Source organism: Lepidothrix coronata, unplaced genomic scaffold, assembly GCF_001604755.1.
Source record: "Lepidothrix coronata isolate B3197 unplaced genomic scaffold, Lepidothrix_coronata-1.0 Scaffold1, whole genome shotgun sequence".
In the NCBI taxonomy this organism is placed as follows: domain Eukaryota; kingdom Metazoa; phylum Chordata; class Aves; order Passeriformes; family Pipridae; genus Lepidothrix; species Lepidothrix coronata.
Genome location: NW_016690181.1, coordinates 10,767,510 through 10,781,916, shown reverse-complemented (window position 1 = coordinate 10,781,916; position 14,407 = coordinate 10,767,510). Strand labels below are relative to the sequence as shown.

The 14,407-nt window shown below is 41.5% G+C and overlaps 1 protein-coding gene across 8 annotated transcripts in view; it reads right to left on the bottom strand.

The window, feature by feature from the left end:
• Positions 1-14,407, bottom strand: part of TSPAN4 (tetraspanin 4) — a 428,461-nt gene that overhangs the window by 10,061 nt on the left and 403,993 nt on the right. For all 8 annotated transcript variants that reach the window (XM_017811784.1, XM_017811751.1, XM_017811777.1 and 5 more), the window contains 3 exons: positions 11,425-11,526; positions 3,195-3,326; positions 797-880 (listed from right to left, as the gene is read on the bottom strand). In XM_017811784.1, the coding sequence (XP_017667273.1) occupies positions 797-880; positions 3,195-3,326; positions 11,425-11,526 (318 nt within the window). The remainder of the gene's footprint in view (positions 1-796; positions 881-3,194; positions 3,327-11,424; positions 11,527-14,407) is intronic.

Genomic DNA, 14,407 nt, shown 5'->3' with positions numbered 1-14,407 from the left:
TGTCTTAGAACTTGATTATATTTAGGGTATTTATGAGAAGGACTTTGACATAGGTTGGTGGAGTTATTTTAGTGTATCTTTTAAAGACCCCCTAAATGCTGCACAGATGCTCAAAAGCTGGGTATTTTTTTAGTTTTGTTTTTTTTTTTTTAAGTATGGTAATATATTAACAACAGTCTTAAATTGTCTGTCTGCCATATGATCTGATTGAGCATTTTTCCTAAGCATATCTGCTCACAACAGTGGAATAAAAACCAAAACTCTACTGAATTTGGGCCTGTGAGGCATCAGGCGTTTGCATTAATAAGTTGCAGCCAATACATGACATATGAGAGAGTAAGATGCATGCCATTCTGCCTAATCTGACATTAGTGGGAATGTGAGTAGAATTCTGATCCCAGGCTCTCTCTTGCTGCTGCTAGTGGCATACCAGGCAAAATTAAAAAACAAAACAAAACAAAAACCCAAACAACCACAGGTTAATCTGCAGTTATATGGTGTTAATTAGCTCAGCAATGCCATCCTTTCTGCTTATATCTTGAGGGTGAGAGAGAGGGGGAGCTGGAAACTGAGATTTTCACTGCATTTAGGAATGGGACTTTGGGCCATGAATGAAGCGCTAACATACAGCTGAATATTGTACCTATTTTAAATAAATTAAAACACAAAGGACTTAAATCTTGCAGAATTTTACCATCATGCAAAATTATTAAAACCAGCGTGAGCAGAGTATATCTGGATCTATGATTACTTAGTTACAATTAGTTAGGATTTGAAAATTGATATTAAACTGTACCTGCACCATAGCTGTGCACAATCCAAAGATTCCCACTGCTAATAAGTTTTCCTGGAGCCATATTTTCACAGTTTCATAGCAAGGCTAGAAAAAAAATCCACATAATATCGTATTAGCCATAAACATACAGCTCTATTCCCCTGGGAATATAGAGGCAGAGAAGAATCAGATCTGACTAAGGTGCTATGTAGCCTGGATTATAATTTCAGCACTGGACCAAGTACAGTGTATTTCTCAGTTGAAGCTTGAACATGGAGTACTAATTCTAATGACAAAAAAGTGTGCACCTTCAAAATGCTGCATGAGCACTGCTCCATATAACCTTTTAACAGTAGTTTTAACTACTGTGCTGGTTTTGGCTGGGGTAGACTTAATTTTCTTCACAATGGTTATGGGGCTGTGTTTTGCATTTGTGCTGAACACAAGGTAGACAATATAGAGAGATCTTTGTTATTGCTGAGCAGGGCTTACCCAGAGCCAAGGCCTTTTCTGCTTCTTGTACTCTCACACTGGCAAGGAAGTTGGGGCTACATGGGAGGTTGGGAGGGGACACAGATGGGCCAGATGACCCAAAGCGACCAAAGGACTTCATATCATGTCACATCATGCTTAGCATATAAAGAGGGGAGAAAAGAGGACGAAGAGGAGGATGTTTGGAATGATGGCATTTGCCTTCCCCAGTCAAGGTTACGTGTGGATGGAGCCCTGCTCTCCTGGGGATGGCTGGACATCTGCCTGCCCATGGGAAGTGGTGAATGAATTCCTTGTTTTGCTTTGTTTGAACACGTGGCTTTTGCTGTCCCCATTGAATTGTTCTTAACTCACTCTTTTCTCACTTTTACTCTTCTGATTCTCCCCTTGATCCCACCACTGGAGGAGTGAGTGAGCAGCTGTGGAGGAGTGAGTGAGCAGCTGTGTGGTGCTTAGTACAAGGCTGGGGTTAAACCATGACAAATAAACAAGCAGTGGATTTGTGTCCTCTTTGCCCTCTAAAACCCAACCAGAAGCAGTTAGAACTTTAGAATGAGGCTTTCGTTTTCCTATGTTTCAGGGAAACAAATACTTCTTATAATACCTACATATATATGAAACCCAAAAGTCCCAGTGAGAGTGGCTCAGTAGCCACTCCTGCTGCACATGGACCCATTTAATAACATTTTCCATCATTTCAATTTGCAGTATGGGCACTCCTCCATTATTTTTTTCCTGCTTTAAATTCTGCAGTAGCTGTAACTCCATGTTGCTGATCCAGTTTTGGGTGGAACTGGCCCAAGTGAAACCTTTCTTGAAATAATAAGTAGTGTCTGTAAGACAACCTTGTGCAAAAACAGCGCCCGCTGTCTTGTACATGTTCAGGCCAAGAGTCATTCAGCTTTCAGTTTGTGGCTTTCACATATGTATAAAGGAAAAACTATTAATGCCCACCAGAAGACACAGTGTTAACCTGCACTGATCTGCTTGGGACCACAGATAAAACAGAAGAACATTTAAGCCCTTAAATGACTTGGGGCTACTTGAGAAGTATAAGAAAGCCATGTTTGATGTGAACTCAGCCTCTGCCAGTGCCAATCCATGTGTATGAAATTTTGCTAGAAAGTGGCCAAGAGAGCTTTAGTCATTGTCTTCACAAACCATTAGAAGCAGCAAAACTTACTTATAATTCCACTTCATAAGATGGCCTTACTCCACACTCCCCCTGCATAATTGCAATACCTGTAATTAGCACAAGGAATTGCTGAGCTAATTTCAGAGAAGAATTTAGGCTCTGATGATCTGTTCCGGAAAGATCTTACTGAGGCCATTGTAGGGAAATTATCCCATGGAGTTTTGAATTTGATTACAGGCAAGTGCAAAATCTCACTGAAAAAAAATGCTGCCAGCAATTCAGCAGAACAGTTCCCACTTTCCTACTGTGCAGTGGAAGCCCCTGTGCTAGAGTTCCTGGTTGGAGCAGAGCACTCTATGCTCACAGTCCTCCTGCCTCAGGACTGCCTGGGCTATGATAAGCTATGGCTGCTGCTCCAGGGCCTGTGTGTGTATGAGCCATTTGCTTTTATTGCTACCTGACTCCAGTAGGTGGGACATTAAAAAGGACATTCCTGTCATTTCCTAGCTAGTTGTAGCTAGACCATGCTGCGTATCAGTGTTGGAATGCACTTGTCTGTTATGTGAAATAACAGCTTAGAGCTTACTGAAAGGAAACCCTTCAGCTCCTAAAAATAATTAAATAGGAAGTTTCACTGGAGGTCAAAGGCCACAGCTCAAGATGAGCCTTCTGGAACCACCTGATTAAAGATCAGAATACCTTATCATCTGTATAGCCCTGCAGATGACTACCTGCCCGCCCTTCACCTGGGCTGCAAGACAGCTCCTGAGATGGTGCTGGAGAGCTACTCACCGCTTTCCACCAGGTCCCTGGGGAATGAAGTCCACAATTCTCACTGAATTCTAAGCAGCAGGAGTCTGGCACCCGGGTTGTGTTGTACACTTCAAACCAGTCAGTGTAGTTGGAGACTCCACAGCACCTGAACTGGAAAAAGATGAACCGAGGCGATACCGTAAGTACGACCTGCCACTGACTTCTGCTTGCTCTGACTTCTGCCTTCTGGAGCTGGACACTCAGTGCATCTTGATTATACCAGCAGAGGCTTGAAGTTTTAAAGAAATGCAGTACTTCCTCAGTGTTACCCAAATGGACCCTTTTCTCCACTCTTATATTATGTTTAAATATGGTCTCATATGTTGATGCTGATGCAAGAAGCAGAGGCACCCATCTGCAGCGGGAGGACACTGCAGGACCCAAAATCAGACAACCTTAGCTGAGTACTGAGATTAAGGATATGTGACTGAGCAGAATTAAAACAAGTTGTTTACAGCTTCTTGTCTGTAAAAAAGATACAGATACAGCACCCAAGAGATGAAGATAGTGGGATCTCTGTGGGACGCTACTCCTAGAATCATGATTGAAGTTAACAAGGCAAATTTCTCGCTAAGCTCTTAATTACTAATCACCTTTGAAAGTCTTTGCCAGTCAGTAAAAGATGTATTTCCTCCTTGTCTCTCTGTGGTGCAGTTTCTTAATGTCATCATCTGATGCTGCTAAATAGTGGTGCTTTAAGTGTCTGCATACGAGGACACAAAGATTGCAATAGTGCTAAACCGGAAGGTTTGTTCTACTTTGGTAGTGGGAAGAAAGGTATAGGAAACATACATAATGGTACAGGGAATGACTGTAATCATCTTCCCTCTCTGGGAACTGGGATATTCCTGTGATACAAAATAAGCTAAGGCTCATTACCATATCGATGTATACACCATCTGTTGCCTCTATGCTAACTCAAAAGTATGAATTTGTTGGATTTAGACACTTTAGCACTAATGAGTAAAAAAAGACAACACTGGGCTGCAGAACCACTCTCTGCTATTGGCAGTACCTCACACTTTTTCAGGGCTAAGCCAGCCACCCACTTAGCCTCAAAATGACTTGCTGAGATCTTATTCTTTAAATGTGATCCTATATAAGCCTGTACAGTATCTTTTGCATCCCTACAGAGACCACTCCTCTTGTTTGTGATAGACCCATAATCATGCAGACATCTGCACCACCAGGACCAAGGACCTAATTCAGATCCTGATGTTTACACTGGCCTGAGAGAGAGTTTTCCCTTGCTATGTAACGGTTGTGGAGTTCAGGCTGTAGGTAGAGTTGTAGTGTTCAGGTCTTGTTGCACACACAAATCTGCCATTCAAGACCTATAGAGGGCAGAGGTGTCATGCGCTGCCTCATGCATCATATGATGCTTCAAGTACTCACAAAAAGTACTCCTTGATAGAGACGTTTCAGTGCTCACAGCAGGGTTTTTCTTCTGCCAAGAAAAAGTCAGAAAACTTTCCTGGACTAACATCTATTCCCAGAAGGTTCAGCTCCGAATTTTGATTTGGTCTGTGGTAGGAATCAATCCTTAGCTTGCAACTGTTTGATTTGTGAGTTTACAGGCTTCATTTTCTATAAACTGACGTGAAAGTAAAAAGTTTGGAGCTTTCTTTTTTCCCCTCTATGTTCCTGCACAGAAAACAGGAGGTCCATGAGTAACAGGTCCCAAAGAATGAATAGGAGCAGCATGGAACACATGGTATGCATTTGAGGAAAGCTGGTTTATTTGGAAATCTAACAAGAAGAAGGTCTTGCAGGCTGTCATCATTAGAGTCAGGAGGCAGCTCTTTGACAGACAGTGAGAAGTGACAGCTTGTAAACAGCAAGCCTTAAAAATGTGGCTCATCTGTGATGTAGAGAGCGCAGCGGTAAGGGCTGAGACATTTGAGTGATGTTCTGGCCAAACACAAGTGACACAAGTTTGCATAAATCAGGACTAGACCCCTTCTCCCCGTAATATTGCATGGCTAAGCGTGTCAAAGTCTGACAGGCTAAGGAAATGGAGATGAAATATGGGTTTTGTAGTTAAGTGCTCACTAACCGGTTGAGGACAGCTGATCCTATGGAGCCTGTGAAGCAGGATGTGCCTAGGCCATCAGATAGGGTTGGGGCTCCAAAGAGTAAAAATTCCTGGTAAACCAGAAGGTGAAAATAGGAGGGGATGCAGTTGCAAAGACAAGCTGCAGCTGGACACAAATTGCCTGCCCGCACAGATTCTCCGTGTACTGTACAAGAGCAGAGCAGACACGGCAGACCCAGCAATAGGAGAAAGGGCTAAGGAAAGATCGAGGACACAGCAGAGGATCAATAGTCTTAGGACTGGTAAAAAATAGTCTGGAACTGTAATGGGAAGAAATATCTTTGGAAGACAAAGGAATTATAAGCATTAAGCAGTGGACGATCCACAGTCCTAAAGGAGAGGAGGTGACGATCACAGAAGAGAACTAACACCACAGAGACCAGAAAGCACCAGCAAGTGCACCAGCAAGTGAGCCAGCTCAATGAAGGCCAAGTCCAGTGACCGGCACTTCTAGGGGGCAGAGGCACGGATCCATGGCAGTAGGTCAATGACACAAGAACAAGGAAACAAGCCACAGTGGGATTGAGTGGGACACCAGTACAGATTCAGCAAAGGGGCCCAGCTAGAAGCCAAAAAGACAGATAAGCTGAGAGCTCAGTAAACTCAGAGACTTCATTAAGGATGTTCAAGTAGAAAAGAGATAGTATGGGAGTGATTTTGGATCATTTGACAGGCAACCTGATTTATCCCAGGTTCACGAAGCTGAACAGTAAGTAGCCAATTGTTGAGGGAGATGAGGGACTATGAAAAGAAAGCGGAATATTGAGGACAAAGAGCAAAATATGAGGACTTTATCTTTAGAGTCCTCTTAGATTTGAGAGCAATGTTCTCTTTTGAAAATTTACAAGGTTTCTGAGCAAGGACAGTTGGAGACAGTCCTACAACTTGGAGGATGGAGAAAGCTCAGGTCACATGAAGGATAATTTCTGTCACCAGCAGTTTGTTGTAGCCAGTTTTACCAAACTTCGTGTTCATCCACAAAGCCTGATGTTCTGCCAATGCCAGACTGATTGTCATGAAGCAATTGAAGACTTGATTCTTTCTACAACTGCATTTATTTTTTGATCACATTTACAGTCCTGTCTTGTTCCCTTTACTAGTTAAGTGATAAAAATTAGACAAGGTTGCCTAACTGATTAATTCTGTTCCTAGTTTCACCAGGGAACAATACACTCATGTTTTTTAGAAACAATTAGAAACTACTTGTACTTATTTTGGGGTACCCAGACAAACACACTTTAAAAGAGGGTAATCCATTAAAAATGTTAACTGTTGTCTCAAATAGCATAACTTGAGGACATCTTGACTTGGACACCCCAGGTCACTCGATTCTAGGGCTCACAGCTGTGAAAGACCATGCAGTGTGAGAGGCAATTGTGCTGCTCCATGAACAAATGTAGGTACTTATGGCATAAGGTGACAATGAGGTAGTAGTTCTGAGGATGTTCATACAGTGTTTGGCAAAGTTGCTCAAACAAGCCAAAGCTTGTCAAATGCCTTTGAGTATCTGAGCTCCACCTGCTGAACAGTGTTTCTAGGAATAATGACAATATGCTGCAGTTTGTTTCGGATGTTTCATGTGGGAGGCTCTCTCTCTCCTGAGATGTCAAACCAGATCTTTTCTCCCCCTTTGTTTTACAGACATAAATCACTCCCTTACTGATAATCTGTGGGGTTCTGAAGTGGCTCATAGGTTTCCAAAAGCTGAGGACATGCAGGGGATGCTCAACACAATGATGCAGTCAAAGGTCATGGTGCTGAGGTGCTTTTCCCAGCCAAGCAGCACCAAACAGCACTGAGGTCTCTGTGTTGTACTTATGGGATGCAAAGCTGCTTGCAAATATCTTATTTTTTATTTTAACAAGTAATTGCTGCTCTAGCATGGGGTATCTAGGGCTGGTAATTAATGTTAAACAGAGAGTTTCTATCTTAGTGCAACAGAAATGTTAAGGAGTTGGACACTTGTACATATTTTACAGGTAATCCAAATAGTGAAGGCTAAGTAGGCCTTATCTTTGGCAAATTCCTGCTAAATCAGTCAGGCTGGGTTCATGAAAATAAACAGACATTCGATCCTTTTGCAGACAGTTTGTTATCAATGCCTGGTTTTTCTGGTTTTGTGAATGTGACAAAGAACTAGAGACAGGGCAGGGTGCCTTTTATATGCTTTTTCATCCATCACTTAAAAGTGATGGGTTTTAGTTTTGTTCTAAAAATCATGTTTAATGGGTGGTTTGGATTGCTTCAGCAGTAATTCTAAAGTATAGCTTGATCTAACAGAATCAATGACTGGACAGAGGGAGATGGGTCAAATTTTCTTCTCAGTTACAGTGGTCTAAATAGACATGAAAGAACATTACACAGCAGCAAAAGTGAGCTGAATTTGGCTCACTTTAGTGAAGCTAATAGGTTTTCTGCATGCCTCTCAAATTACTGCCTGGTTAGTTAAAAGGAGAAGTGTTCAAATATTGATCACAAAGATGTTGGGGATGAAGCAACGTTTAAAAATTAATGCCTGTTTCTCATTTCCTAATGATCTCCACCTGTAACTCTAACCAGGTGGTGGGTAAGGAGTGTAGTGCAGTTCAGGGTAACTCACCTCCTAAACTGTTAGAATTTTAGTCATGTTTAAAAACTACTTTGTAAGCTTTTCTAGTCTTCAGTCACAACATGCAGAAGTCATCTGCTCGTGTTTCTGATCCTTTTAAAGTTTGAAACGCTACCGAGAAAGGCTGTGAGTTTCGTTAGCTGGAGGTATTAAAAAGAAATCAATAGAATGTTCTAATTTGAAACAGCTCCCTGACCTAGAGGCTTAATGTGACTGCAGAATGAGCCCACTGCTTTTCCTCTCACATGTTTTGCAGGTGTGCAGCTCAACCCAACTCCTTTATTGGCAATATGAACAGATCAGTCATGGGCCAAAACTGCAACTTTCTCTTTAAAGACAGACCAGACAGGCCCTGTTTTTCCTTGTTTCCAGTTACTTAGGAATTGTATGCTTCTTTTAAAAAGAGGAAAACCTTTTCTCAAGGCACAAAGCCTTCAGAGAATAAAGCCTTACTCAAAAGGTGCTCTGGCCTTTCACACTTGACAAAAAAATAGAGTAATCACCTCTCACAAGTCACTGTGTGAGTACTGGGTATCCACACTCCCAGTCAAAACTCCCCTCTGTTTTGTGACTGGGCAGTCCCATAGAAATCAAATGCCATCTAAATGTGGCTCTGTTCCTGGAAAAGAGTTTCCTCCTTCTTTAAGCAAAAGCTGCCATTCACAGTCGTACCTAGTGAACTCAGGTGGGTGTGGTCTCTATCTGAGCAAACCACAGGAGAAATGAAGAGCTCCAGTGTCAGAACTCCAGTCCCTCATGTCTGGGCTACTACTTTAACCAGTGCTCAAGCTCTGAAAAATACTTTTGCAAAGGAAGGAGTGCAAGATAGAGGGGACAAGGGAGAAGGTCTCATTATGATTTCTGTTACTGTCATGTTTTTCGCATGGCATGCTTTTTTCCTGAGGCTGCTGTTTTCCATTCATGTACAGACACAGCCCAGAGCTCAACCAATGCCTGATGTCTACTGGTCCCATGAGGAAAGTCAGTTCTGAGACACTGTCCTAATATGCACACGTGGTTAGCTCTACTGTGGGGTTTTTTGAGAGCCTTAGGAGACAAAATGCAAACAGCAAGCCTGGGCTGGGACTTTCCTTTCAGAAAATCCCCTGTATTGCCCTAATCCTCCTATCAGTGATTACACCCTACTGATTAGGAAGGTAAGAGATAATGATTATTACACAAAAAAAATCCCCTTGGCATTTAAATAGCACTATTCAACTGCAAAGTGTTTTACATAATTAACCATGCTGGAATTGTCTTTGCTGCACCACTGCAATAGTCTATTTCTAAAGAGTTTTGAAAGATACATGTGAAAACCAATTATGTAGAGCAGTAAAAATGGATCTATGGGAGCTCTTTGCTTTCCTCCTCAGTGCCCAGCACAGGGAGCAGGAGACTCACACTGTGGTACTGTCAGTGGTGCATGGTAATTTCCTAGTGGCCCTGAGAGCGTGATGCCCCATGGCTGTACACACCTTGTGAGATAGCACTTTGTTATCTTATGAGCTCCTAGGAGTTAGATAACATCAAACCCAAGCTTGTCACTGAACATGACCATTTCTTTTAAGCAAAAAACCCTGTCTTGCTCTTTAAGAAATCTACTGTCCTGCTGTACAATGGCATCCTACCACCTGATATCTTGAGTTTTTAGCTCTTGGATCAACTACAGAGACCTTTTCTTTCAAAAACCCTTTTTCCTTCCTGATCTCTTTTAATGGGCTGCAATCACATCACTACTTTATATTTTTCTGGTTATATAAAATGGTTAAAATTTCTCACCATACTTTCCAAAATTCTCATTATTCTTTTACCTCTTTTCTGAATCCAATCGAACTTGTGAACATCTTGAAAAAATGTGACTAGGTGAACTAGACATAGCATATACTGTTGAACCTATTTTACAGAAAGGGGAGTAGAAGTATGGTGTTTATATCCCATGAGTCCTCCAAACAATGCTTCTTCCCCCGCCCTTTGCTACATGCTTTTAACAATTCTTGGGGTGTCACTGAAACCTGATTAATATTTACTGCAAACATTTTAACATTAGTAATTTTTACTACATTTTTACTAAGCATAGTTAAGTTACTGTAGAAGAGTAAGACTTCTAATACTCTTTGATATAAGCAACGGTATTTAAAATTTTATCTATATTTCACATGGCTTACTCTTGGGCTAACACCACAAAATGCATTTCTCTTGTCAGTAATTGATGCCTTCTCATATCTGATGTATTGGAAAGAGGAAATAGTATTGAAGGAGGAAAATATTAACAATATTGCAAGGTGCTGAGGCCTTTTAAAGGTAACTGAAAGAACCTATTATGTGCAGTTGTTAGAATGCAAAACTGGTACCGGCTTGTTTGCTGGACCTGAGGTGTTTGTCTTTCACACAGTACTGTTGCAGGCGACCTACTGCACTCAACACAGACAGTTCCTGCAGACCCAAAGATGCACATAGAGTTTGGCCAACCAGTTCTTTTGTTCTCTTCTTTTTCATTTCTCAGACCATTTCTTAGCAGCCTGTTGCTCCTGTTATCTTGTATCACACAGAAGAGTATTCCTGGGAGAGGTTACCGTCTTTGATCAATTCAAGGCATCAGAGGCAAGACTAAAACCCTCCTGTCTGTACCACACTAGCACCTCTTGGGGAGAAACTGAGAAAGCTACGAAAGATTTTTTGAGTGAAACCAGGGCAGTGCAAGTGCTTCTGCCTAAAGCAGAAAAAAACTTGGAGCACTTTTCCTCGTTCAAGAAGCAGAGAAAATGAAATCAGAAAGATCAACCCCAGGAGAACTGACTGAACTGAATATGCAACGAGAAGTACAGAGCTAATAAACCCAAACTGTCAGTGATGGTGTTTCCTCAGCAAGCCAGACAAGGACAAAAGGAGGAAGCCAGCTACAGTGTTCACCAGTCCTTATGAAACAAACACTGGCAGAGGGCTGTCAGAGAATCAGGACAATCAGAACAGCAGTAGCAAAAAGCACTCCCAGCCCATCTGTGATGGAGGATGATTGAATTCTGCTGGGGAAAGTGTACTGACTGTAGGAGGAGGTTGTAAACACGGTGGTCTGTTTCTTCACTACACTAGTGGAAACAACAATAGCAGTGAAAGGAGACAGGACAGAAATGAAAAGGGGCTGAGGTTGTTCTTTGCTATTATGCCATTGCTCTTAATCACAGCATAAGCCACCTCTCTGACTTTAAAGAGAAGGTACTGCTTGTTTCCTGTCTGACCAGCTCCTTCACTCTCCACACAGCACAGAACTATATGATATTTAGGCATCAACATAAACTTTTAAAAGAAAGAAGCTATTCCTGGTCAAAGGAGAAATAAAAATTACTGTTTGTTACAAAAAGCAGAGAGTTTAGTTGCTAATATGCTGACTGGGTGGGAGAAAGAGATTGGCTTGGGATTTGGAGGTTTAATTAGGTTCATACCCAGAACATGCTGTTAAAGAACTCAGAGGGTAAAGAAGAAGAGAAAAAAAGAGAACTCAGACTTACATCTGTTTGAATGATGCTCCATGCATTAGTGAGGCCAATATTTCCATCTGTCCCATACAAATGAAGTCCTTTCTTCAGATCCCGCTGAGCATACTTGTCAATCTAAAACCAACAACAAAAGACACAAACCTTAGAATTTGCCGAGTACCACATTTCAGAATTGAAGTGCAGGGGGGTGTTGGACAATGGTCCTGTACTGAATAAGAAGGGAACCAACACTTCCTAACACCTTTCTCCAGTAGACCCAGTATTTATTAGAGGTACCTGCACTTTGTAAAGAACATGAGGAGTCCCTATTCTGAGTTTATGTTCATGTTTTCCATCACAGAGACCTTCCAAACACTTTTCCCTTCTCACTTAACCACCAAAGTACTATAGGGAGACCGGACACAGTTTAATCACTTGTTTTTGCAAATGAGGCCTACATATGAAAATGTTCACCTACACACAGCATTTCCTTTTAACTTAATACCTTCAATTGTGACCAAGTACCCCTCAGCATCTTCCTTATGCTTCCTGGGAGAACAACACTGGCATTAACATTGTTCTGATGCTCTGACTTGTGTTTATTCCATCAGCCAGAGTACCCCACTTCTTACAGCAGGATGAACCTAATGATACTGAAGCAGCAGATAACGAGCTATCTAAAATTCAGGACAGAGAGGATTTCAGAATTTAGTTACTAAATGGAACTGCTCTTTAATAAACACATTTTTCTTGATTTAATCAAAGTACAAAGTTCTGCTTTTGAGGGTTTTGCAATTGAAGATGGTGCTTTCTTGTTGAGAGTCCCTGCTGGTAAAGCAGGCTATTGTTGGATTCACTGGTCACCAACAGGTAGTATCCAAAATGATTGCAAGTGCTTCTCTCGTAGTCTAACCATACATACACATTTCTACAGAATCAAGCAAACATCAACAAGGAAGTAAATAATTAATGGATATTCATGGTTTAACCTGATTTTTCTGTTGTAAATGAAAAACACTGACTAGTGCTGCTCAAATATGCCCGTACATTCCCCCTCCCCTGGGTGCCTGTCAATGTTACTGGTCTGTTAGACATCCAAGGTATAGCAAGAAGGGTGAGCAGACCTGTCCCAGTTCTTCTCCATCAGTCTGCTATAAATCTGACTGCAAAATACAGTGCCATCCTGAGATCATCCTGCTGCTACAGCAAAAAGAAAACTATAATTAAAGTCACAACTTCTTTCATGGGGACAGTCTGTTTTAATACATACTCTCTCCCATATTGTAGAACAGACTGATGTGGTGTATTCTCTAGTCACTGCCCCTCTGACACTTGTCATTCCACCTGGGGGGAGGATAGTGGGGGGTGTCTAAAATGAAGTAACCAATGCTAATTTTGAGTTAACACAGGGAACAAAGGTATTCTTCTGTCATACACTTGGACTTCCCTTCTGCTTTGTACAGTCAGAATTGTCTTCAAAAGCACCTGGAAAAAAGGTGGATGCAAAGCATCTTGCACAGTGTAAAAGAGGAATTTTCAACCCAATACATCATAATTATTATGGGGTAAATTAAAATCACTCAAAAGTACGACTCCACAAAAAATTATGACCTCAAAAGTTCATCATGTCCATCTCTGCTGTATGTGCAAAAGATTGTGCTTGATCTCTCCATTTCTTTTGTTTCCTTCCCAAAAGTTTACCACCATCATGCTGAGCCACTAATAAAATAGCTTTGAGGCAGTACAAGAAAGATGTACAACTTAATCTCAGTGCCTTAACTATCACACAAGGACTTTCTCATTGGTGACTCCCCTTAAACAGTAGGTGCTGTGATCCCACTGTAATTATCATGTAAGCTGCTTTTGGCTTTACACAGAGATTATACATAGTCACTGGTACATTAATTAGAAGAGAAAACCAAAGCTGAGAGCTGTCATTAAACTTGAAATTAGTTGAGAAAATTACAGGCAACAAATGATAAACTTACATGTGTTGGGAATTCCTAGCATTCATTTAAGAATTAGACTGAACTGGGTTTCAGCTCTTCACTTACCCTCAGCTCCATGTGTCTCAACTGGATCTGCTGTGGTCTCCAGCAGAGACATCAGTCAGGACTGAAGGGCATGGTTGTGATGCTAGTGTCAGAGAGGCTTTGAAATTTAGTTAATGTCCTATAGAGGTAGTGAAGTGAATTAATTGCTGAAAAACTAATTCTTATTCAGAAACAGAGGTGAAGAGGAACAGTATAGCTGAGGGCAGGTGGGGACAGAAACCCAGCTAGGAGATCTGTTGTCTTGAAAGAGAAAGGTCTATTTTGAATATTAATTAATCACACCTGAGAATGTCCACCCTGTACAATGAGAGAGCTGTGCACCAGCCTTAGGTTCATATCAGCACTGATCTGGAACATGGAGGAGAACAGTGATGCTTATCTGAAGGGCAAATGCATGTTACCAAAAGAATGCAAAATGCCAAATTTGCATTTCCTCACTCAAGTTTTGCTTTGCAAACAGTGCAGTGGCTCACCATGATGATCCCTTTTACAAGGGCTCACATGCCACCCCTGTTAATGCAATCTTCATGTCCTATTTGAGATAGGTAATAATAATAACAACTTACTTATTCCCCATGTGCTTTAACGTGGTCTCTAGAGGAGTCCCCACCAAGCATTCCTGATCTTCCTTTCACCCGGAGAAGCCTCACTAGCAAGCATTTTGCTGAGGTAACATAAAAGCAAGTTCTCTCTTACTCATAAAATTAACCACTTTTCCCTGCACAAAGAGTGCAAGACCTTCACACTGGGAACACAACTGGCAACAGATTTCCATATTTCACAAACTGAGTAAGCAGCAGAGCACTATTTGAGAAAACAGGCACTATGTGACCAGTTCTCCTGGTGCTATTTCAAAAAGCCTCAATGTCAAGTCCTGCACATTGTACGATCCATCAGTATTTGCTGTTTTAAAAAGAAAGTGCCTGCTTGAATCTTGTTTGGAAGAGGACATAAGCTTTTTA